This window comes from Bos taurus, chromosome 14 (assembly GCF_002263795.3).
Source record: "Bos taurus isolate L1 Dominette 01449 registration number 42190680 breed Hereford chromosome 14, ARS-UCD2.0, whole genome shotgun sequence".
Taxonomy (NCBI): Eukaryota; Metazoa; Chordata; class Mammalia; order Artiodactyla; family Bovidae; genus Bos; species Bos taurus.
Genome location: NC_037341.1, coordinates 77,342,724 through 77,369,308, shown reverse-complemented (window position 1 = coordinate 77,369,308; position 26,585 = coordinate 77,342,724). Strand labels below are relative to the sequence as shown.

Sequence of the window (26,585 nt, the reverse complement as noted above, 5' to 3'; positions counted from 1 at the left end):
ACCCAGGTTCCATCCCTGGGTCAGTAAGATCCTCTGGAGAAGGAAATGAAACTCCAGGATTCTTGCCTGGGAGATCCCACGGACAAACAAACCTGTTGGGCCACAGTCCCTGGATTTGCAAAGAGCTGGATACTACTAACACTCCCTGATTTTAATTCAGTAGCTTTCTGAGGACCACGCCTTTAAGTAGATCAACTTTGGCAAAATCCTATTCATATGTTGTTTCCTGACTGGGCAAGTTCTGTTGCTTGTTTTCAGTTTAGACTGGCAAAAGCAGTGAATGCGGAGATTAAAGGAAGCAAACTGGGAATAGTAGCAATGATAAATGGAACATCAGAAGGGGAGGCATCGGAAGATGCCACCACCTTCACAGACGACTGAGAACTTCTTCCAGGAATCTTTGACAATTTTATTAGTTTGGTTTAGGAAACATGACAGTCATGGAAAACTACACATCTCCAAGGGTCTTCAAAAGTTCCTGAATCAATGAAAGAACTACCATGTATCTCTACACCTGTGTTTAGATGAGTTTCAAAGTTGCATGTTATGGAGAATTTATAAAAGAGGAAGGGGTGTTTTTAAGAGGCAGGGAAATGAACATACCATCGTGTTTAATAGATAATATTGACTGATGCAAAATGATATTATTTTTGTTTTATTTTGGTTTGCCTCTGTTTTAAAAAGTAGTTCTGGCTGTAAAGAACTGAAAATAGAAGCATAAAGGGACTAAGAGTAGAAAGAAACTCTTTCCTAATTAGAAAAATAGTTAACAACATACTATGACACACACGTATATTTGAAGTCTGATTCTCAATAGGTTAATGCATACTTGAGGGCAGTGAAATAGAACATTTTTTTTTTTTTCACATTAGAAAAGGACTGGCTTGTTTATAAAAAGAGTGCTAGAAAGGTGAATGACAGTACCTAGTAAATAAGGAAATGTAGTACCTTTCCTCAGAAAAGGGGATGGCACCCCACTCCAGCACTCTTGCCTGGAAAATCCATGGACGGAGGAGCCTGGTAGGCTGCAGTCCATGGGGTCGCTAAGAGTGGGACACAACTGGGAGACTTCACTTTCACTTTTTACTTTCATGCATTGGAGAAGAAAATGGCAACCCACTCCAGTGTTCTTACCTGGAGAATCCCAGGGACAGAGGAGCCTGGTGGGCCGCCGTCTATGGGGTCACACAGAGTTGGACACGATTGAAGTGACTTAGCAGCAGCAGCAGCACCTTCCTGTAATAAGATGTAACCAAAGAATTTTGGTTTTCAAGTTGCTTCCAAGTCCAAAGTGTATGATTCATAAGAGAACAACGTCTAAGTTATGTGTGTGGTTCTGTATTCGTGTTCTGACTTTTTATACCTGATGCATGTATGAAGTAAAGAATTTATACTATCTCCTTTGCAAAGAAGATGAATAAGAAGGAACATTTGATTTAGACTGAAGCTGTTGATAACTCTGATATATTTGCACTTCTTGAAATTTCATTCTAAATCTTATCTTTAAAAAAATATTTCGTGTTGTCAGTAGCAAATGCTTAATTCATTGTCATGCTGTGTCATTTTAGTAAGTACTTGAGTTTTAGAAAAATCAAGTAAGTTGCTTAGTGAGCAGGGAAAAGCTTAGTCAGCAGCCTTTTCTACTGGCCTGGTAGAGGTTGTGCGAATTGCAGGCAGAGGAGAGAAGGTGAGAAGAACCTCTAACCTGTAAAGTCTGGAGGCTAGCTTGGAGCTTATTTGAAGTTGCGTCTTGCTGTTGATTTTGGTTCACCTCAATTTACCAAACATGCTTAATTTGGGAACTTAATGCAATTTTGACTATAAATGCAGAACTGGGATGACAGTTGTTCCTTGAGTGGGAACTCAAATGTAGTATTGGCAAAACAACCGTGGAAGGACCTTCTGGAATATAGAAAGAGAAATAAATTGTTACTTGACTCTATTGCAGAAAACCAACCATATTACATTTCCTGATATGGTGGAGTCATTTTATATGGATTATACTATGTGAAAAATTTATATATTTCCTTAGTTTGTCTGTTGCACATTATTTACAGGAAATTAAATTGAGGCCTTGGTGATACCCAGGGATACAGTGAATGAAGAGAAGTGGGAAGAACATTTGAAAGAACGACACCCTTTCTTCACTAGACCGCTTTCTCCGAGACGTTAGTTCTTTTAGCTCATGAGCCTGGCCTGTGGCATGGTCACAGTTCGTTCCTGGAGCTGAGACTGAGTCTGGCTGTTTTCAGTGATGAACTGTGCTGTTGTTTTTAGTTTGATAGAAGGCATTTGCAAAGTACTTTATGAAACTTACATACTCTTTTGTCAACAAGGGTGAGTTTAACTCTGAAGATGAATTCAGGCAAACCAAGAGGTTTGCATACTTATAATAAAGTATGCAATAAAGTATGCAAGACCAAATACTTGATCTTGTAAAATGAAGCAAAACAGTTAGATGTTAAAGTCCTGAAGGTAAAGGTCGTTTTTTACTCATCTGTGTGTTTTCGTCAAAGTCAAGTACAGCATGTGGTACTCAACAAGCCTTTGGTTGAACGAAATAACTTACTGCTTCCTTTTTGCTTGGTCCTGTGTATTGAAGGTCCTGTTCATTGGAATGAATTTTTCCCTATTGCTGATGGGGATCAACAATCTCCGATTGAGATTAAAACCAAAGAAGTGAGATATGATTCTTCCCTCCGACCTCTTGGTATCAAGTACGATGCCAGCTCAGCTAAAATCATCAGTAATAGTGGCCACTCCTTCAACGTTGACTTTGACGACACGGACGACAAATCAGGTTGGCGTTACCTTTTTTTTTTTCTTGCTTGGGGGTGAGGAGTTTGAATGATTGGATGGTGTGTTCTTCTTCTCTTTTAAAAAATTTCTTTATTTTTAATTGAAGGATAATTGCTTTACAGGATTGTGTTGGTTTTTGCCAAACATCAGCATGAATCAGTGGATGGCTCATTCTTATCTTCCACATTTGAAACACTTGTGTGTTCCTTGTTAGTGTTCTGCTAGAACTTGTAATAAAGTTGTGTTTGATTAGTTCACAGGATAAGATATTATTTATTCACACTGTGAATAAATAATGGGCCAACCGGAAAAAAAAACAAAAACTAGTATATTTGTTAACTGAATGAAGTAGAAAAGAGCGTTTCCTGAAAACGAACATTTAATCCTCCTTCAAGTATACTTCTTGCCCAAAGAATAGATGATACCAAGTTTAAAAATAGATGAAAGAGAAAATTAGAATCATATTTTGGAATACCTTTAAAGGTTTCTGATAATTTTTTAATTTTATTTTTAGTCTAACGTTAGGATGATGCTGTATTTATTAATGAAAAATACAGTTAGATTATAAAAATCCTTATTTAGAAGTCTTCATGCATTCGTTATTTTGGCCTTGCCACTTGACTTGAGGAATCTTAGTTCCCCAACCAGGGATCACACCCAGGCCCTCTTCAGTGGAAGCCTGGAGTCCTAACTACTGGACTACAGGGGAATCCCCCATTTAGTCATTAAGCTTAGATTTAGATAAGTAATAAGGTCTTCATGTGTTTATATAATGTTACGTTGTTAGCAAAAATGAAACGCCCATTCCATTTCTTCCTCATCTTTCTTAACTTCATAAAAGTGATTCATTTTCATCAGAACATTTTAGTAAATGCGTAAGGGAGGGGAGAAGCAACGTCACTTTTTACATTTATTAAATTGTATTTCAAGCCCTCAACTTTATGAACCCATATTAACAGACATGATTGATGTGGTAGGTACACTATAGTAGTCCAAGGTTTCTAAGTACAAAGTTTATACCCCCTATAGTAGTTTGATACTGTTTATGATATCTCAAGCAAAAAACTGAGGCTATCCATTCCGACTTTTAGAGTAAGAACTGATTAGCTTGTACTTCATCATAAAAACCTTAGTTATGAAAAATTCTTCCTCTAATTTGTGCAGTGATGATCTGGGTCTTCTCACTCCCTCTCTTCCCCTCTCTCTTCCTCTCTCATTTTCCCTCTACCTTGGGTTAATCAGTGGAATCAGTTTGTCTGTTTCCACCTTTGACACTGGGTCTGTGATGGGTAGCACGTGCCTTCACCCATAAGCGAGGGTCTCACTGCTATCTAATGAGATTACCAGGGTTAACTGGAAATCACCATAAGGGGCTTTGTATTCCTCTGATCCAGAAGCTGCATAAATATAGGTCATGATTCTCATTCTTTTTTTCTCACGATAAATGAGGGGGATGTTTCATGGTGATTTGAGGGGTTAAATTATTTAAAAGGTAGAGACCACCATAGCTAATACAAGCGATAAAAAACACAGATACTTCTGTAGCAGGTCACTTTAATTTGAATAAAGCAGTTTCCATTTTGTAAAGAAGCAGTTCTTCCCCAAGCTAACTCTGAATCCCTCCAGTCACAGAACCACAGGCAGAAAGCTTTCTGCACAGTCCTGGCGGGGCTTCTTTGGTTGGGCTGCTGCACAACCAAGGTTAACCTGGGGGAGCTGCCTTTCAGAATTTTAATGGTCCTATAAAAGGGGGACAGGTGGACACGAAATTCACCCAGGAAGGAATTTCAGAGGAAGAACTCCAATCGGCCATAGTAAGGGAAATAGTAATCAGATGAGGAAGGACAAGAGTGTTCTCACCGGAGCGTCTGGTTTTTCTGAAACCAGACAGGATCCCGTCTCTCTGGGAATCTCACCTGGCTGGCTCCTCCAGTCAGGTCCTGGAACATCCCCGACCTCCTTCCTACAGAACTTCCCACACTGCATTGTGACTGCCAGCTGTTTCTTTCCACTCAGCTAAAATGAGCAACAGCTGTGTCTTACTCATCTACCTAGCATGGCACCTAGCACAGAAAGTAACCAATAAATGTATGTTTCAGTTAAATTGAAGTGAAATGAAGTCGCTCAGTCATGTCCGACTCTTTGCGACTCTGTGGACTATAGCCTACCAGGCTCCTCTGTCCATGGGATTTTCCAGGCAAGAGTACCGGAGTGGTTGCCATTTCCTTCTCCAGGGGATCTTCCCAACCCAGGGGATCAAACCCAGGTCTCCCGCATTGTAGGCAGATGCTTAACCATCTGAGCCACCAGGGAAGTTTCAGTTAAATGCATATTTTTGGGGGATGATTTTTTTGGAGGATATGGAAAATACCGTGATACGGCATTATGCTATATGTAGGCGAAGGTGGTGGGCTTAGTTGCTCAGTTGTGTCTGACTCTTTGTGACCCCGTGGACTGTGGCCCGCCAGCTCCGCTGTCCGTGGGGATTCTCCAGGCAAGAAAACTGGAGTGGGTTGCCTTTTTCTTCTCCAGGGGAACTTCCCAACCCAGGGGTTGAACCCAGGTCTTCTTCATTGCAGGCGGATTCTTTACTGTCTGAGCTGCCAGAGAAGCCCTATATAGGCAAAATCTCAATAAAATTATAAACCACCAGCAATCAATTAATATTTACCATTTGATACATAAATAGCTTAAACATTGGTGGATTATTCATTGTTCAAACATTGAATTTTTTATAGGCTGTGATACTAATTTTGAAATTTTAAAAGGTGAAATAGCTCTTAGAATATAGTGAATAACAGCCCTGTCATGACAAAGGGGCTCATGTAACTCAGTGAAGTTGTGAGCCGTGCCGTGCAGGGCCACCCAAGACAGATGGCTCGTAGTGAAGAGTTCTGACAAAACATGGTCTACTGGAGGAGGGAAGGGCAGCTCATTCTGGCATTCTTGCCACGAGAACCTTATGGACAGTCTGAAAAGGCAAAAAGATAGGACACTGAAGATGAGCCGCCCAGGTTGGGAAGTGTTCAGTATGCTACTGGGAAGAGTGGAGGGCAATTACTAACAGCTCCAGAAAGAATGAGGCGGCTGGCCCAAGGGGAAATGATGCTCAGTCATGGATGTGTCTGGGGGTGAAAGTAAAGTCTGATGCTGTAAAGGATAGTACTGCACTGGAACCTGGAATGTTAGATCTGTGAATCAGGGTAAACTGGAAGTGGTCAGGTAGGAGATGGCAAGAGTGAACATAGATATGTTAGGAATCAGTGAACTGAAATGAATGGGAAATGGAAAACTTAATTCAGATGGCCATTATATCTACTACTGTGGGCAAGAATCCCTTAGAAGAAATGGAGTAGCCATCATAGTCAACAGATGAATCTGAAAAGCAGTACTTGGGTGCAGTCTCAAAAACAACAGAATGATCTCGGTTAACTTCCAAGGCAAACCATTCAGAATCACAGTATCCAAGTCTATGCCCCAGTCACTGATGCTGAAGAAAATGAAGTTGACCAGTTTTATGTAGACTTACAAGACCTTCTAGATCTAACACCAAAAAAGATGTCTTCATCATAGGGGATTGGAATGCAAAAGTAGGAAGTCAAGAGATACCCAGCATAACAGGCAAGTTTAGCCTTGAAGCAGAGCAAAGGCTAACAGTTTTGTCAAGAGAACATGCTGGTCATAGCACATGCCAAATGCCCTTTTCCAACAACACATGAGATGACTCTACACATGGATATCACCAGATGGTCAACACCAAACTTAGGTTGATTATATTCTTTGCAGCCGAAGATGGAGAAGCTCTATACAGTCAGCAAGAAAAAGAGACCTTGAGCTGACAGTGGCTGAGGTCATGAGCTCCTTATTGCCAAATACGACTTAAGTTGAAGAAACTAAGGAAAACGACTAGGTCATTCAGGTATGACCTAAATCAAATCCCTTATGATTATACAATGGAGGTGATGGATAGATTCAAGGGATTAGATCTGTTAGAGTGCCTGAAGAACTATGGACAGAGGTTTGTAACATTGTACAGGAGGCAGCCACCAAAACCATCCCAAAGGAAGAGAGATACAAGACGGGCAAGAGGTTGTCTGAGGGGGCTTTACAAAAAGCTGAGGAAAGAAGAGAAACAAAAAGCAAGGGGGAAAGGAAAAGACCGACCCAACTGAAGGCAGAGCTCCTGAGAATAGAAAGAGAGATACGAAGGCTTTCCTAAATGAACAACGCAAACAAATAGAGGAAAACGATACAATGGGAAAAATTAGTGATCTCTTAAAAATACCTGGAAACATCAAGGGAACATTTTGTGCAAAGATGGGCACGATAAAGAATAGAAATGGTAAACAGAAGAGATTAAAAAGAGGTGGCAAGAATACACAGAAGAACTATACAAAAAAGTCTTAATGACCCGGATAACCATGATGGTGTGGTCACTCACCTAGAGCAGGACATCCTGAAGTGTGAAGTCAAGTGGGCCTTAGGAAGCATTACTATGAACAAAGCTAGTGGAGGTGATGGAATTCCAACTGAGCTATTTCAAATCCTAAAGATGATGCTGTGAAAGTGCTGCACTCAATATGTCAGCAAATTTGGAAAACTCAGCAGTGGCCACAGGACTGGAAAAGGTCAGTTTTCATTCCAGTCTGAAAGAAAGGCAATGCCAAAGAATGTTCAAACTACCATACAGTTGCACTTACTTCACATATTAGCAAAGTTATGCTCAAAATCTTTCAAGTTAGGCTTCAGCAGTATGTGAACTGTGAACTTCCAGATGTACAAAAGGATTTAGAAAAGGCAGAGGAACCAGAGATCAAATTGTCAGCATTCATTGGACCATCGAAAAAGCAAGGGAGTTCCAGAAAAACAGCTACTTCTGCTTCATTAACTATGCTAAAGACTTTGACTGTGTGGATCACAACAAACTGTGGAAAATTCTTAAAGAGATGGGAACACCAGACCATCTTGCTTATCTCCTAAGAAACCTGTGTGCAGGTCAAGAAGCAGCGGTTAGAACCAGACATGGAACAACAGACTGGTTCCAAACTGGGAAAGGAGTACGTCAAGGCTGTATATTGTTGCTCTGCTTATTTAACTTATATGCAAAGTGACTCAGTGCTGTGCTAAGTCGCTTCAGTCATGTCCAACTCTTTGCTACAGTATGGACTGTAGCCTGTGAAGCTCTTCTGCCCATGGACAGAGGGTTGCCATGCCCTCCTCCTGGGGATCTTCCTGAACCAGGGATCGAACCCACATCTCCTGTGCTGGCAGGTGGGTTCTTTACCACTAGCACCACCTGGGAAGCCCTATAGGTAAAGCACATCCTGCAAAACACTGGGCTGGATGAATCACAGCTGGTATTACGATTGATGACTGACGTGAGAAATATCAACAACCTCAGAAACGCAGATGACACCACTCTAATAGCAGAAAGGGAAGAGGAACTAAAGAGCCTCTTGATGAAGGTGAAAGAGGAAAGTGAAAAAGGAGACTTGAAACTCAAAAAACTAAGATCATGGCATCCAGTCCCATCACCTCATGGAAAATAGAAGGGGGAAAAGTGGAAGCAGTGACAGATTTTGTTTTCTTGGACTCCAAAATCACTGCAGTCAGTGACTGCAACCATGAAATTAAGAGACAGTCGTTCCTTGGAAGGAAAGCTATGACCAACCTAGACAGTATATTAAAAAGCAGAGACATTACTTCCTGACATAAGTCCATCTAGGCAAAGCTATGGTTTTCCAGTGGTCATGTATGGATGTGAGAGTTGGACTATAAAGAAAGCTGAGTGCCGAAGAGTTGATGTTTTTGAACTGTGGTGTTGGAGAAGACTCTTGAGAGTCCCTTGGACTGCAAGGAGATCCAACCAGTCCATCCTAAAGGAGGTCAGTCCTGAATACTCATTGGAGGGACTGATGCTGAAGCTGAAGCTCCAGTACTTTGGCCACCTGATGCGAAGAACTGACTCATTGGAAAAGACCCTGATGCTGGGAAAGATTGAAGGCAGGAGGAGAAAGGGATGACAGAGGATGAGATGGTTGGATGGCATCACCAACTCAATGGACATGAGTTTGAGTATGCTCCGGGAGTTGGTGATGGACAGGGAGGCCTGGTGTGCTGTGATTCATGGGGTCGCAAAGAGTCGGACACGACTGAGTGACTGAACAACAAAGGAACACCAGTCACTTGGTGGATTCAGTGGTTGTAGTTTGATTTTTCAACTCTAAAAATTGTCAGTGTCTCAGTTATAATCCTGTTATCTAGTTCTAGGTAACTGCCCAAAGTCAACCAAGTGTACAGGATCTCAAATTACACATTAAAAAGGAAGAAGAAGCAGGAGCAGTTATGGGGCGTGTGAGCACACCTTAGTCATGCTCTCCCACCCCTTCCCAGCCAAGATACAGAGATGGCGCTGCTCATGTGTTCCTACCCCAAACACAGTTGCTGGCCCACTGTAAGCTCTTAAGGGTTGCTGTATGAATGAGTGAGCGGAGAGTAAGTTGACGTGCATGTGCTCAGAGCAGAGGAAGCCAGACTTGTGAAGACTTCCTGGATCCAGAAAGAATTCAAGCCCCAGCAGCTGGGACCATTCCTGTCTCCTCTCTCTCTCTCTCTCTCTTGCTATAATCCTGGTGGATTTGTGCTCTCTGTTTCCTCTTTTCCTAGATTCCAACCAAAACATAAGCGTGCTGTTCATTTACTTTTACTTCAGGGAGCTGTTCGCCCCACCACGACCAGGCCACGACGTTCATTAGATTCTCCGGGTCCTAAGACTTTGCTCTTTAGCGGTGCCCCGGCTGATTCAGTAGCGTCCTTACGGACTTAAGGTTGTGAAGGAGTGCTTCTCTTTCTTACTTTATAAGGTTCACTGACCCGGGCACTGTCATCCACACTGGTTATCCAGGAGAAGGAGGTCAGTGCTGCCCTCAGGGGAGTTGTATTCTAGCGAGATAGACAGTAAATGCGTTAACAGATAAGTGTTTTGATTAAAAAAATTTTTTTTTTAATTTTGTTTTGCCAGCCTTGCTTGTCATTTTGGGCAACTGACTACTGTGTGCTAACAATTTAAAAAAGTTAAGTTCAACTGAATAATGTGTACGTTTCTCGTTGGTCTTTGCAGCATATAGCAAATGACTGATATCTATCTACTAAGTTATTACAATTTCCCAAACTTTAAAATTAACCCTGCTTTATTAATCAGTATAGACCTCTTATATGAGTTTTACTTGAAATAGTTTTTTAAAATCTTATTGGAGGCATATATACATGTATAAGGCTTCCCTGGTAGCACAGATGGTAAAGAATCTGTAATGTGGGAGACCTGGGTTTGATCCCTGGGTCTGGAAGATCCCCTGGAGATCATATATATATGATTTGGGTGAAATAATTGCTAATTTTAAAATTTAAGATGGCAACAATACTATATTTATTCATCTAGGTTGAAAAGTAAGATGAATAATTTGACTTCTGCAAACACTAAATCAGCCTCATTAAAAATAATTTTTGTCACCATTATTTATCTTATAGCATTGTTTAGCTGTTTTCTTATAAACCATCTCAAGACTTGTGATGAGCCTTGGTATTTGGACTCATTTTTTCCCACTCTGTGTTTCTTCGGTAGAGCACTGCTCCTCGAGAATGGTCTTCGTGATTAGACATTTGCTGACCATAGTCCCAGGTTGGACATTTTAATCGAAACAAAGTCCAGATACATATAGAGTAAGGCGGTCTCCATTGCGTAACTAAGCAGAGTTGTGCTAATCTGGCTTTTAGACCCTGGATTCAGAGCAAGCTTTCAAGAGATTACCCAGTGTTCTTGGACATTCCCTGATAGCGTGTGTGTGATTTTTATATCACTGTCGTTTCCTGAGCCAGCTTGTTTGCATCTTCTTCCAAAGTTAATTCTGCGTTGATCCCTCAGGCTCTCTCATCCGCTTTTTATATGTGAAGGAAAGACTTCATGGTTCGGCTCAGGTCTTATGCAACAGCAAGGGAAAAAGAGACAATAGGAGTGTTGATTTCTTTTTGTTTGAAATGCCGCTACATCCATGCTGTATGGAGTCACTTAGGGAAATGTGCCTTTTAAACTAATTTATCTGTGAATCATCCTTGAAACTGTTTGTCTACATACAAATAAAATATTTTATTCATTCCTTTGTCAAATATTTACCACTCATCTCCCCTGTGATGGTTACCCCGCTGGGTGAGGGTGTGGCAGGGACCCCAGCAGACAGCCTCTGTCCTCCTGTCCAGTGGGAGGTGAAACTACAATTTGCTCTTTGTGTCAGAGTAACAGAAGAGTGAGCTCTAGAGTGTGGTGTAAGTGGTTCTCTCTTCCCTTCTGTTTTTCAGATGGCTCGAAACACAACGATCTTTATCTATCTTAAAGAAATCTGGACATAAATGAATCTAAAGGAAGTCCCAACCATTCAGTCTTACAAAAGATTTTATTACATATGCCCCCAATTTGTTTTTCCTTAGGCAGTTTTGGGGATCGTAGAAGTTAAAGAACATTCAGTCCAATCTCCTAATTAAAAATAGTCAAACAATTACAAACATAGACAAGAGCTGAAGCCCATAGACGCACGCTTAAGTGAGTTTTGAAAGATGGCACAGTTTAGTTGCTGCTGCTGCTGCTAAGTCGCTTTAGTCGTGTCCGACTCTGTGCGACCCCATAGACAGCAGCCCACCAGGCTCCCCCGTCCCTGGGATTCTCCAGGCAAGAACACTGGAGTGGGGTGCCATTTCCTTCTCCAATGCATGAAAGTGAAAAGTGAAAGTGAAGTCTCTCAGTTGTATCCGACTCTTGCGACCCCATGGACTGCAGCCCACCAGGCTCCTCCATCCATGGGATTTTCCAGGCAAGAGTACTGGAGTGGGGTGCCATCGCCGTCTCCGATGTATGTGTTAATATACAGTATTTGTCTTTCTCTTTCTGACTCACTTCACTCTGTATAATTGTTTTGTCTTTTATTTATTGTTGTTTGTAGAAAACTTCATGATGCTGCTTAACATCTTTTGCTGCTTATATGAGGTGGCTCATTCTTGATGAGTTTTGAGATATATATGTATATATATTTCTTCTGAAGAGGAGGGTCATTTAAATTAGCTACCGTTTAAGGCTGCACCTCACGGATCCACACTCAAGCCTACTGGTGTTGATGAAAGATTAGTTGTGCTTTTGATGTAATCAGCCTACCCTGCTTTCTTATCCTCACATATCCTTTGAAGATTTGCCCAATAAAGATTAATTGGGAGGAGACAGTTTAGGACTGTTTTCTACTAAGAAGCTTATACTTAAGATATGATTCTGTTGGCATGGTTTTAGAGATCATATGTGTTGAGGCAAAGGACTAAAATATACTCTGCCAAAGTGACAAAGATGTGATGGATTAATTTAAAAGAGTTAATTTTGTTTTGTGTTTCATGTTTCTCCAAGAGGATGGGATTCGAGTATAGAAGATGTGTTTACTCTGCCAATTTCTGTAGTGATTGTAACCACAGTGAAAAAGCAGCCACAGCTAACGTGTCTGGCTTGCTGCCTCTCTGCCAGGCAGTGATAAGTGCTTTGCCTCCAGTTTTTGTTCTGTTTTCACAGCAGCATTAGGAGGAGGTATACTCTTCTTGAAGTTATAGACATAAAAGCTGAGGTTTCAAAACTAGAGGATGTGTGCAAGACGACCCAGTAAATAGAGTGTGAGCCCAGGTCTTCTAACACTGAGGCCTGTTCTCAGACTGGAATGCTGGGCTGGTCTACCGAGTTCAAGGTGGGCCTCTTTACACTTCACATTCTTATTTAAAGAGGCTGACAGCCTCCATTTCACAGAGCAATTCTTTACCTCGATGAACTCCCAGTTTTTCTACTTTCTAACCAGCATGTCTGTTTCCCAAATATTCTGTCTCCCAGGCATCTGATTTCCCAGATATTCTGTAAAAATCTATTGTGGATTCTCTAACCTTTTAAAACACTTGGTTTTATTCCTTGCATACCTAAAAGTTGTATTCTTGTCAGCAAACTGAATGACACATTTATAAAAAAATCCCTTGGAGGACATGGAGATGTTGAATGATCCAGGACGATGCTGTGGCTTGTGGACATTCACATGTTTTTCTTTCCTGCTAACAATTTGAACTGTATTGATGTGTAGTTCTGCGTGGGGGCCCCCTCACTGGAAGCTACAGGTTACGGCAGTTTCACCTTCACTGGGGGTCCACTGATGATCACGGCTCTGAACATGTGGTGGACGGCGTGAGGTACGCTGCAGAGGTGAGTCAGCAGCCCTGTATTCGTGGCCCAGAGTTGTTCCCTTCTGTTTTAGTTTGATTTTTATTTCCTATTGGAATATAGTTAATTCACAATGTCATGCAACTTTCAGGCATACAGCAAAGTGATTCAGTGATGCACAAGCATATATCTGTTCTTTCCCAGATTCTTTTCCCAAGTAGGTTATTGCACAGCATTGAGTAGAGTTCCTTGTGCTGTACAGTAGGTCCTTATCATTTAAAAGTTTGATTGGAGTACGGGAGTACAGTTGTTCCAGGATGCTGTTAGTTTCGGGTGGTTCAGTTATACATATTCACGGAGCTTGTCTATGTGATGGGATTTAAGGGACGCACGAGACAGCTCTCCTTACACCAGATTCGTTTATCTCAGTGGCTGAAATTGCTTTATTGTGTCAGCATGAGAGTTTATCAACATGAGAGCCACAAATTTGCCCCTTCTGAGCCTTAAAGCTTAGGGTTATTGTGCCCGTTTTAGAAATGAATAAACTGCACACAGATTAAGTGGAAGGAAGGGAAAGAAACATTTGTTTCAGGCCCAACTGTGTACACACATGCAAAGTCCATATTATAGAGTTAATTGTAAATGGCAAAATTCCTTTAGGGACAAAAAGTAAAGTCACAAACTCTCCTGAACTCTACCTTACCTCTACAACCTCAAGTATTAAAATGCAGTCTCTGTTAATTCTTCAAGTCCTTGGTATGAAGTGTTCATTGACTTGTTTTTTTCCATTGGGGAGTTACTTCCTTTCCTTATACCTGATATTCATTAATTATATTCTGCTTTTTCTAATCCTCTGGTTAAAGGATAAAGCATAATATTCTTTAAGTTTTAATTAAATATTCTTCAAGTTTATAGTTAAATATTGCTAACACCTAGTTTTACCATGAGATGAAAGTGAATCATTGTATGATTCAACCAAAGCTACTTAAGTGAAAATATATAATGCATCAAGGAAAGTTATGACCAATCTAGATAGCATATTCAAAAGCAGAGACATTACTTTGGCAACAAAGGTTCGTGTAGTCAAGGCTATGGTTTTTCCTGTGGTCATGTATGGATGTGAGAGTTGGACTGTGAAGAAGGCTGAGCGCTGAAGAATTGATGCTTTTGAACTGTGGTATTGGAGAAGACTCTTGAGAGTCCCTTGGACTGCAAGGAGATCCAACCAGTCCATTCTGAAGGAGATCAGCCCTTTCTTCGGAGGGAATGATGCTAAAGCTGAAACTCCAGTACTTTGGCCACCTCATGCGAAGAGTTGACTCATTGGAAAAGACTCTGATGCTGAGAGGGATTGGGGGCAAGAGGAGAAGGGGACGACAGAGGATGAGATGGCTGGATGGCATCACTGACTCGATGGATGTGAGTCTGAGTGAACTCCGGGAGTTGGTGATGGACAGGGAGGCCTGGCGTGCTGGGATTCATGGGGTCGCAAAGAGTAGGACACGACTGAGCGACTGATCTGATCTGATCTGATCTGATACTGCGTCTTGTAAGTAGTCTCAGCAAGACAGAGCAATGTTACCAGCCATGTTCAATTTTTCTTCATTTTTTCTCTTAATTACTGAGTTGTGGAGTTGAGGTATGCTTTCATAGCCCTGCTGATGACAGAGATTCAGATTCAGACTTCTTTCCAGTTTTCTTTTCCCACTGGCGTGCACAGCTGCTCTCTGAGACCATCAGTCGAAGCTTCCTTTTTGCCTACTAAAGCACTTTTGTTTGAGGCTGAGTGCTTAGGGTATGTGACCTGCCCTGTCCCTGGGCTGGAGGAATAAAATCTACGTTTAAAATGGACAAAAAAAAAAAAAAAAAAAGCCTGGAATGTGGAAAGTGGGACTCCTGAATCTGCATGGCGTCTCAGTTTATATCACCTACTGAATAGTTTTCGTGTTTGCTTCCTAGAGTTTTGTGTTCTAAATTTGACATCTTCTTCTAAATCTCAGAAGCTTTGTGGGGATTGAGAGCTGGCTTTGCATCACTGTCGTAATTTTCCTAGGTCAGGCAAGTTGGTCGCATTGCTTTATGGTTAAGCCTTCTAGCCTCCTACACTTGAAAGCACACTCTGAGAGAGGCCGACTGTGAGCTGGCAAGTGGCCTCCTGAAAAGGGCTCTCAGATCCTGCAGTTCACCAGCGGCTCAGAGTCCTGACTTGTAGAGCAAGGACCATCTTGTTAGGTTTTCCTTCTTGACGTGGCTAAAGCTTTGACGGGAATTTCATGCTGTTCTTAGTGTGTATTTCAGGCTGTTTAGTTCATCTGCTCACGCATGCGCTCATTCATTCATTCTTTTGAGATCCTAGCGTGTCCCCAGTCAGGGCCCACTTACCCGCGCTCATCATGAAGGGAGTACTGGGAATGAGGAGGGGTGGTCAGGGAGCACTTCCTCACGGTAGAGGTTTCTAACCGCAGGCCTGAAGGAGGAGCAGGAGTGAGCCAGGCAACGCGGAGAGGGAGCTGCAGAGAATCGTGCGTGAGCACTCGGGGCGGGGAACAGTATCACCGATTATCACACATTTGAGAAACAGAATGGCCGGTGTGGTTGGAGCATGAAGAACAAAGCGGGGTTGTCAGGGGTGAAATCAGGGAGGCCGGAGGGGCCTGATCGTTCGCAGATGAATCGTGTACGGATCGCAAACACTTTCAGTGCAGCGGGAAGCCGCTGACTGTCTTTGAATCAAGAGGTGGTCATCTTTGTGCTTTAAAAATACCAGTTTGAGCTACAGTTTGAAAACGGATTGGGTTGAAGCAGAGGTGGGTCAAGGGAGTCAGTGAGGAGGCTCTGGGGGCAGTTCCAGGGAATAGAAGAGGGTGCCCTTGGAGCGTTGGCCGGCGAAGTGCTGCTTCCTTGGGGTTTGGTGATTGACCAGAGGCGAGAGGGAGGCGGGGGAGGACTCAGTGTTTCTGTCGAGAGACAGGAAGGCTACTGGAGGGAGGGGCGGTCTGGGTCAGACCTCGGGGTCGGGGGTGTTCAGGGCTGACAGTAAATAAGTAGATAAGTCGTATGCGGTAAGGTCTTTAAAAGGAACACCACATGATCTGGTGGAGTGACTGGGTGCTTACAGAGGGCCTCTTTGGGATGACACGTGATCATCTTTGAGACTGAATGGCTGGAAGAAGCCACCTGGAGGAGATCCAGGAGATCTTTCTAGTGACTAGGAACAGCCGGTACAAAGGCTCTCAGGCAAACGACGAGGTTGGCATGTTCAAGAAGAGAGACCTTGGCTTCCAGGATTGGAGCGAATGAGAGAAGTTGTAAGTCATGTCCCAGAGAGGCCACAGGGACCACACCGCATCGGGCTTGGGGGCTTAGCAGGCAGTTTGCAGTTTATCTCTGTGTAGCAGGACCAATCAGTGGAGGGTTTCGAGTAGGGCAATGGCATATTCTGGTCTATACTTTATAAACTATAACTAGCTGCTCTGTGGCAAAGAGGTTGGGCAAACGTGGAGGAAGCAGGGAGGCAGACTAGAAGGCTGTGAACGTGTTCACATGCGCAGTGATGGTGACTTGTGCCATGGGGTAGTGGAGGTGAAGAGAGTTAAACAGGTGCGGGATATGTTTGGGAGGTAAAATCCCTGCTACCTGTCCAGGAGAAGGGCGTCTAGACTGAAGGAAAGAAAAGAGAACTCAAGCCAAAAGACTATGGCTTGAGCAGCTGTGAGGATGGTTGTGCTTTTTGCTGAGACGGGAAAGCTCAGGGAGGAGCAGGCTGAGACAGGAATTAACTGCTGGGATGTGTTAATTTGGAGATGCCTCAGGCTTGGCTTCCCAGGTGGCTCAGTGGTAAAGAATCCGCCTGCCAGTGCAGGAGACGTAGGAGACTGAGGTTTGATCCCTGGATGGGGAAGTTCCCTTGGAGAAGGAAATAGCAAGCCACTCCAGTATTCTTGCCTGGAGAATCCCGTGGATAGAGGAGCCTGGCAGGCTACAGTTCATGGGGTCACAAAGAGTCGGACGTGACTTAGCAGCTAACCAGCGACAACATAGATATTCCAGGCTTGCGTTCAAGTAGGGTGCTGGATACAAACCTGGGTCTAAAGAGGTCAGAGCTGCCCGTGGAGGCATTTGGGAGCCATTTGCCTTTGATTTCAGTTCAGAAGTATCCCTTTGTGCTTGTCTATAGAAGTGATTCCAAAGAATTTCCTTAGTTTCTCCAGCTACTTTTGTACCTGACTTCAGGATTATCGTCAAGTTGTATCCTCTTAAGAAATAAAAATATGAAGAAACAAATGAAAGGGAAAACCATTTAAAGCTGTGAGGGAAAGTCGCTCAGTTGGGTCCGACTCTTTGCGACCCCATGAACTATAGAGTCCGTGGGATTCTCCAGGCCAGAATACTGGAGTGGGTAGACTTTCCCTTCTCCAGGGGATCTTCCCAACCCAGGGATCGAACCCAGGTGGATTCTTTGCCAGCTAAGTCACAAGGGAAGCCCTTTAAGGCTGTAACCTATATAAAAAGTTTAATTTGGAGCCTAATCTAATGATTTGTGACATTACAGAGATTAAAATAATCTAAATCATGGAAGACTTTATCTCGAGTTGCATATCTATTAATAAAAAAAAGTAGGCTAATAGTCCATTGCATATTTAGAACTTTATCTGATTATAATTTATACCAAATATATGATAAGCAGATTATGTAGTTGATAGTAAAATTATGATTTCAACATTAATGGGGACTTTCATCATCATGAGCTCATTTTATGTATCAGTATGCAATTTAAAAACACTAAAGTTGAATAATGCTGTTATTTAGAAACTGCTTTTCATTAGGGGAGAATCTTATTCCCATTTATACATCGGCTGCAATGACTTTTTGTCATTCAGTTCAAATCACTGTGGCTGTCACTGTTCGGAAATGTGCGTTTGTTATTTGTTTGAGGTTCAGTTCATCTATGAATGCTAGTAAAAGTTGTGTCAGTTCCCCTTAGGTGACACTTGCAGTTAAGCAAGGTGTGTGGGAGCGAGAAGGACTCGTTTGAAAGAACAAAAGATTTCTCTTGCTTTAGTTTCCCATAGCACTTCAAACACTTGTTGCTTTTTAAACCAGTGGAAAGATGATAGACGGATTCACGTCTCCTCAGCGGCACATTCCTTTTCTAGTCCTCTGGGGTTGTGAACCTCAAGAGGGCTTTTCACATCTGTCTGCCTCTGCTCTCATCTCTTACCAAGTGAACTGCTGTGCTGCCTTGGCGCCGGCTCAAACAGCTCCAGCGTGCCTGCCTGCCGCTCCCTCAGTGTGGCACAGCGCTGGTCGCCCGTGAGCCGATGGACTTTGCTTCATCATCCGATGCTTTGAGGCGCTTTGCGCTTCCCCCGACTACCTCAAGTCAGCGAGGAGCAGGGCACCGCGAGAATCCGAGAATCCGCGCTTGTGTTTTCTGTCTGGATATTCCAGTCTGCCTTGATGGTTTCTGGGCGGTGCACTATTTTAAGTTGCTATAGTTCACAGTTTAGGAGAATTCTTATTTATTTTACAATCCTCCCGTATTAGTTGCCTGTAAGATGGGAAGTTATGGTTAAAAGAACGGATAAAACCATTCCCTTGAGGGTACTAAATCCTCTCTGTAACAGCTAGAAGGGTGATCTGTGCAAGAAACCCTTCACAGGCGTTTGCTCCCTGAGCGCCAGAAGGGCTCCTTTGACGGAGGTCTTACCTGAAGCCATGCTTCAGGGAGGGTCCCTGCTGAGCAGGGCCGAGCTGTGACCGTGGCCGAGTCAGGTGGGTGCCTCGCGGCCCTCTGGCTTCTGCCTCAGTTTGTCCTTCGCTTAGCCAGGAATGAAGATCCTCCAGGAAGGGTTTTCCGCCTTGCTGTCACTCTACAACCCTTCACACTTGTTTGTGAGTTGGGGATTCTGCACTGCGCCCCACGGTGGGACACGGAGCACACCTCTGGAGTTTGCAGTCAGCCGCTGCTGCGGTGGAGCTGAAAGTGGGTGAAGCCTGTCTTCTAGAGTGCCAGGCCCTCCACCTGCTTGTCTCCCCGATTTTCCTTTTCCCCTTGTCAGTGGCAGCAGCTGCCTCTCATTTTCTTCCTGAGATGCCTCTGTTTGGAACAGCCTGAGGCCTCTTTTTCCTGTTAAAACTTCCTCTCAGCAAAGAATTTGAACATTCATAGAAAGTAGAATATATGTAACTATTGCTGAAAACAATTATTAAGGTGAATTTGCATTTTCAAGCCATAAATAGTCTTAAACTTTTAAGACTTAAAACTTTTCATGGACAACTGAGCACTGCCCTTAGTAGCAGGATTGTGCCCGATCACCTTTACAGGGTTGACTTCCCCACCCATCTGTGAGTGTGAGCTTGTGTGCTGGACTCAGCCACCAGCGGGGGTCTGACGGAAGGCTGCACAATTGTATTTCCATCTGTGGACGTGGGTGTTTTGAACTGTGGTGTTGGAGAAGACTCTTGAGAGTCCCTTGGACTGCAAGGAGATCCAATCAGTCCATCCTAAAGGAGATCAGCCCTGGGTGTTCATTGGAGGGACTGATGCTGAAGCTGAAACTCCAATACTTTGGCCACCTGATGTGAAGAACTGACTCTTTGGAAAAGACCCTGATGCTGGGAAAGATTGAGGGAAGGAGGAGAAGGGGATGACAGAGGATGAGATGGTCGGATGGCCTCATCGACTCGACGGACATGGGTTTGGGTGAACTCCAGGAGTTGGTGATGGACAGGGAGGCCTGGCGTGCTGCAATTCATGGGGTCGCAAAGAGTCGGACATGACTGAGCGACTGGACAGAACTGTGGACGTGGGGGAGCCCCAAGTCTTTTGGAAGCAATGGTTGGAGATTTTGGGGGCTAGAGAGGCTTGGCAGGATGCTCCAGAACCTTCTATGATGTAGACCTCAGCACAGGACACCACAGACCAGCTAAGCGACAGGGTCCTTCCCTTGTGTAGTTTTCAGACCAAAGTAAATAGGAGGATTCTGTCCAAGGTTCTCGTGCATAGGACAGGAAGATATATAGAAATGTTTTATTTGCATTTATGTTTTTAAAGGTGTCTAAAAAATAATGTTTGAATTATGTCCTGTTCCTCCCTTTCAGCTCCACGTTGTTCACTGGAATTCAGACAAATACCCCAGCTTTGTTGAGGCAGCTCATGAGCCAGATGGACTAGCTGTCTTGGGAATATTTTTACAGGTGAAAAAAATCCATTGATTTCGTTTTGAATAACTAGTCAGTCGTGTTGGATAAAGAGTTTCATTGTGGAGTAGATAGTCTACCACTTTTTATTCAATAATAGTAAACTTGTTCTAGGCTTACTGTTTTCCTTTTGAAGTGAATATTCACATTTTATGTTAGTTTATGGTCCATCTAAGGGCCCAAAACTACCCTAGGAGGGTTGTCTTATGATTCATCTTATTGTCCACGGATCAGTTTTATGTAGCTGCAATAACAATAATATCAGAAGTATTACCTAATAGCAGAAGTGTTACACTGATATCTTGAGAAGGCAATCTTTATGATAGGCTCTTCCTGATTGCTCAATATTCGGAGATACAGCTTAGGGTAAAGTTCAAGTTCCTGATTCTTGAAGCACTAGTTTGACCACTAGTTTATTATGGTTTATTATCCCAAACGCACTGATCGATTTTAAAGATTTCTTTGTGTTTTCCTTTGTCTGGTATTCATATGAGGTTAGACAAGTGCCAGTGTCCTGATACCTGTGCAAGGGCTGGGCGGCTCAACCCCCACTGTGCCAGATTCTTTAGGGTGTGCCCTTTCGTGATGCCAGCAGCTCTGTGTGTGGTATAACTCGTTGCACGGGGGCTGGGGGAAGCCGGGGGCAGAGAGGAGACCAGCGTGCACAGCAGCAGCTCCTTCTTTGGGTCCCCAGGTCTGGCGGTGGCTGTGAAGGCCAAGTGGGGAAAGGCATTATACTTGAACCCTGAATGACCTAAAACCTTCAGGTAATTCAGGACACCCCAAACAAAGGAAAATAAGTACGTATATATTTTCTGAAGGCTTCTCCTCATGATGACATAGTCTGTTGATTCAGAACCTCAAGTCATCTTAAAAGGAAAGTGGGAGATGTTTTCCTCTAATGTTTGATGTCACCAAGAATCAGGGTCTGAAAGTCACATCTAGTTAAACAGTGCAGGTATTATGGAGGAGTTTCCTAAGCAAAGTTTCTCTCGAGAGAACCTGTACCCTAAATGTTCATAAAGCTGGAAGAATATGAAGCTATTACTTCCAGCTTTGGAATCAAAGGTATGGTTCAGCCAAGGAGCCCTGTAATATTATCTTGTTTAGATTTTTCTGGTGTGATACGGCTGGCAGGTGAAAGAGAGCCTCATTATAGAACAATCACTGCTTGTTCTCAGCTGACTTAGGGTTTAAAAAAAAAACAAAAAATAGGGACTGAAATGGAGTGAGTCAGACAGTAACCATTTCTTTTGCAATTTCATGTTTTCAGATTGGTGAACATAATCCCCAACTGCAAAAGATTACTGACATTTTGGATTCCATTAAAGAAAAGGTAAAGTTAATTACTGTTTACCAGTGACTAATATGTTCCCTGTTTTCTCCTGAATTCTCTTATCTTCTGTTAGACTTTGACGTAGCATATGCTGCAGGCTTGGAAGCGGGTTTGAAACATCCTTGACCAATAGAGCGGAAGTAACATTGCCACTTATCTCTTGAAAATTATGACAGGATCTTAAATTATCTAAAACAATAATGTAAATTATTAAAATTTACATTAAATTTTATGTAAATTATCTAAAATTTCTAAAATTATCTAAAACAAATAATGTCATGCCACTTACATTAAAAAGAAATCCAGCGCTGCTTAAATAAATCTAAGTGAGGTGCTACTTCATCTTCAATTTTTAGAGTAAGGCAGATAGTTTTTTTAAAGACCTAACAGCAGATACTAAATCGTTCCATGAATTACAGAATTCCAGTGAAATAGCATTTCACGGGTATTTATTTTTTTGAGGTCTGTGTAAAGCTTTCCCACTGTCATTTATGAGAATTCTTTTTTCTTCCTCAGGGTAAACAAACTCGGTTTACGAATTTCGACCCGGTATGTCTACTTCCTCCATGCCGGGATTATTGGACATATCCTGGCTCTCTTACGGTCCCACCTCTTCTGGAGAGCGTCACTTGGATCATTTTAAAGCAGCCCATAAACATCAGCTCTCAACAGGTACATCGCTTCCTCCACGCTGACCCTGATTCTCTAGAGGGGCTGAATCGTGTGTGTGTGTGTGTGTGTGTGTGTGTGTTTCAAACCCTGCCCTTCATTTCTGCTGTTATGAAGCCTGTGTTTTCCCTTCATTAGTCAGATGAGTGGTTGAACCCAGTGAGGTTTCTCTTTTCTTATTTGACCTTCTATGATTAGATTATTTCTTTCCCATTTCCTAGAAATGTAATGTGCAGACAGGCATGGATGGACGTGACGTGCCCCCTTGCGGGCTCTGCTCTTTCTTCTCTTGTGTGGTCCGAGGTATTAAAGGTCTGCGATACAAAAGGGAAAATCAGGAGCGAGTCTTCCTTCAAAGGGCGACATTCTCCTTTTTGACCTTGGTGTCTGGACCTGCTCCTCCTGCAGATTTCACGTTCAGAAAGGGAACAGTGAGAACAGCCGTGGGCCCAGCACTCTGCCCTTGCTAGATTGAGGAAATCCGTCTGATCTTTTGGCTTTTGTTGACAAAGCTATTGTGAAGCTGGCTGAGGGGCTTTAAAGCATTTGCCTAGGAGCTGTGGGTGGCCGCCTGTGCTCTTCCTGGGAGCAGATTTCCTCTGATCAGGCTCCCGGGGTCGGTGGGCCCAGCAGTCTGCAGGTTCAGTGTGTCTTTGATGCTTAGAGACTCCAGATAGAGCTGTGATCCCCCATCGTGGTGGTTTAGTCACTCAGTCGTGAACCACTCTTCGAGACCCCGTGGACTGTAGCCTGCGGGTCTCCTCTGTCCCTGGGATCCTCCAGGCAAGAATACTGGAGTGGATTGCCGTGCCCTCCTCCAGGGGATCTTCCCGATCCAAGGGCCAAATCTGCATTTTCCGGGGAAGCCCACCATGGGACTGACCAATCTGTTGGGTGATGCTGTTTGCCTAATGGATTTGGTTTTGGTTTTGTTATTGTTTTCTTTTTCGAATTATATGCTGCGAAATCTTGGCAAGAACACAGCCTGGTAATTTTTGCAGCTAATGATGTTACTCCCGTTCTGGGCTGACCCACACACCTAACTGATTCATCTTTCCCCTAAGCAAAGACTAGAGTTGGTTCACCTTTACGAAGGTTGCATCAGATAACGTTTCTCCTTGTGGTGTTGAATCATCCAACTTCTGTTGACCTCGTGTTTAGGATGAAAGCCAGATAATAATCTGGCTCATACTTATTAAAATATTTTATAAAAATCTGGGTAGATAGCCAGAGCTTGACTGACATGGAAATTCCTGTGGGTTTTTTCCATCATAAATTATAACATGAGTTGCACCATGAGAAAAGTGGCCTTCATGGACTCAGCGGCCTTGTTAATGCAGCTCACTTTTCTCCCCTTCATGCACTAAGTGGTTTGCTTTTACTTTTCTTTATTAAATTTGAACAGGTTAATAGTAAGAGTTAACAAGGTAGTAATAATAAAGGAATCGTGTTTTTTCTCACATTTTAAGAATTAATTTATCCATTAAAACCATTTGGAAAATATATATTTTTAACCCACCTGTGATTTGGAAAAGAAAATATCAAAATATTATTTAGTCATATACAATACATGCTATGCTATGCTAAGTCACTTCAGTCGTGTCCGACTCTGTGCGACCCCAGTGACTGCAGCCCACCAGGCTCCCCCGTCCCTACCTAATCAAAAATAACACCCTGCAAATGTAGGAATGACTGCCTAGATGTGAATTCACTATTGTATCTCACTTTAATCATTAACATTAATTATTAATGTAGCTCTTATGCAGTTTATAAAATAATAGCTGTATGTTAGAACTTTAGTGTGAGCAACAATTCATTTTGAGGTTCCATTTGTTAAGATTAATTATTAATGTGGTTTTTATGCCGTTAGAGTTTATAAACTAATAGCTGCACTTTAGAGGTTTAGTGTGAGTGATAACTTATTCTGAGGCCTTCACTGAAATCTGCTGTGGCAGGAACACTGACAGACATTTTCAGTCAGATTGAAATGATTATTTGAGTAGTAATCACAATTATTATGATGACTGTAATAGCTTAGTAATCCAAATTATTATGGTGATTTTAAGATTTAAAGAATGAAGTAAAAGATATTTTAAAAGTTCAGTACCATGTTAACCATGAGAAAAGCATCAGGCAGTGCCCAGTTCTCAAAATATCTGATCAATAATCCTCAAAACTGACAAGGTTGTGAAAAACACAAAAGACTGTCATAATCATGAAATACTCAAGCAGACAAGACAACAAGTATGAATGTATTTCCTGATAGGATCCTGGAACAGAAAATGATATTAGGTAAAAACAGAAGAAATTGAAATAAAGGGTGGATTTCAGTTAATAATATTTGTACTGGTTCACTAATTGTTAAAAATGTACCATAGTAATGCAGATTGTCAATGACAGGGGGCACTTCTGTGTGAATCCTTTAAGAGTGAAAGAAGGGAGAAAAAAACAAACGGGAAACTGAATTGTGGGATGTACAAGAATTATTCTATCTTTGAAGTAATTCGGTAAATCTAAATCGGTTCTAAAATAAAAAAGCAGATTTTAAAATATTCCAACACATGAGAGGGTTGATAAGATTATTTAGTTGCTCAGCTCTTTTGTATAAAGTAAAATGAAGGTCCTTTTTGTGTACACCACTGACTTGAAAGTTACTTTACTAAAGGTAATTTTTAATATCAATTTTAGCGGTCCTTATTTTAGAAGAATCTGGAAAATATTGTTTTTATTTCATTTCCAATTCCACCATATAACGTCACTAGTTGTGAAGATTAAATCCTCTTTTTAGTAAGTTGGTGCCGATTTTTTCAACGTTTTTTTCCTGATTCTATTTCTTGCCAAGTCACTGTTTGACCTAAAGGGCAAATCAGATGGTTTCCATTTCCTTTTTCTTGATTCAAGTCCATTTTTCTCCCTAGAGTCATTTACTGAAATGCTTGATTTAACTGCCAGGCCAGTAAAAAGATACACTGTTTTTGATACTTCTGATAACAGATCTGTCATCCTTTGGAAGGCTGACCTCTCTTGCCACATCTCTGTGGTTTATCCCAGACTATCTAAATTGGCTTCCTCATCTGCTGAAATTTGATGTGCAGAATTTAGTTCTGAGCTCCTTTTTTTGAAAAAAAAAAATGATCTTTGTTGTTTATTATGATATTTGCATCCAGTAAGATTCATACATTTTAGTATGCAGGTGGGGATTTTGATTATTGCAACAACTACAACTGCCATCCAAGTATGAAATAGATCCCTTGGCTGAAAAAGTTTGCTTGTGCTCCTTTATATTCCACCTTCTTCCTCACGCATGCCCCAGGCAATGGCTGAGATGTCACAAGAATTTTGTCTTTTTTAGAATTTTATTAAAATGGAATCATATAGTACACAGAGGTAAAGAATCCACGTGCCAGTGCAGGAGATGCGGATTCCATCCCTACGTCAGGAAGATCCTCTGGAGAAGGAAAGGACAACCCACTCCAGTATTCTTGCCTGGAACATCCCATGGACAGAGGAGCCTGGTGGGCTACAGTCCGTGGGGTCTCAAAGAGAGACATGACAGAGGCTGAGCGTGCTCACACACACACAGTACACGGACTTTTGTGTTGGACTTCATTTCACAAATGGCACCCCACTCCAGTGCTCTTGCCTGGGGATGGACAGAGGAGCCTGGCGGGCTACAGTCCACGGGGTCGCAAAGAATTGGACATGACTGAGCGATTTCACATAATATTTTTAAGATATATTGATTTCCTCTTTGTTATTGAGTAATATTTATGGGCCTTCCAGGTGGCGATCGTGGTAAAGAACCAGCCTGCCAAAGCAGGTTAGATAATAAAGAGATGCGGATTTGATCCCTGGGTTGGGAAGATCCCCTGGAGGAGGGCATGGCAGCCCACTCCAGTATTCTTTCCTGGAGAACCCCATGGACAGAGCAGCCTGATGGACCGCAGTCCATGGGGTCACAAAGAGTCAGATAGGACTGAAGCAACTTAGCACGCATGCATGCAGTATTTATGGTATGGATACAGCATTCTTTTTTAATCTGTTCACTAACTAATTAGCCATTGGGTTGCTTCCAGTTTGGGACCATTATAAATAGCAACTACCCATGTTTAGCTGTTAGGAATAATTGGCATATACACTTCCATGTGGACCCATATTTTCACTTCCTGTGGCGATTTCTAGCACTGGGTTACTGGGTCACGTCTACTTTTATAAGGGACTGCCTTGCTGTTTTCCAACGTGACTCTTCCGTCTTCCATTTGCACCAGCAATGCAAAAGATTTCTAGTTTTTCTACATCCTTGTTACACTTGGTTCTGTAAGTAATTTTAACTTTTAGCCATTCTAGTGGGTA

At 42.4% G+C, this 26,585-nt stretch overlaps 1 protein-coding gene across 2 annotated transcripts in view; it reads left to right on the top strand.

Annotated features, from left to right (window-relative positions):
• The window catches only part of CA13 (carbonic anhydrase 13), a 39,359-nt gene that overhangs the window by 2,456 nt on the left and 10,318 nt on the right, over positions 1–26,585 (top strand). Inside the window, exons 2-6 of one of the 2 annotated variants that reach the window (XM_002692829.7) lie at positions 2,603–2,800; positions 12,948–13,066; positions 20,129–20,224; positions 21,501–21,563; positions 22,080–22,235. In XM_002692829.7, coding sequence (XP_002692875.1) covers positions 2,603–2,800; positions 12,948–13,066; positions 20,129–20,224; positions 21,501–21,563; positions 22,080–22,235 — 632 coding nt within the window. Of the gene's footprint in view, positions 1–2,602; positions 2,801–12,947; positions 13,067–20,128; positions 20,225–21,500; positions 21,564–22,079; positions 22,236–26,585 lie in introns of those variants that run through there. The other variant, XM_059874509.1, reaches the window with a different exon arrangement.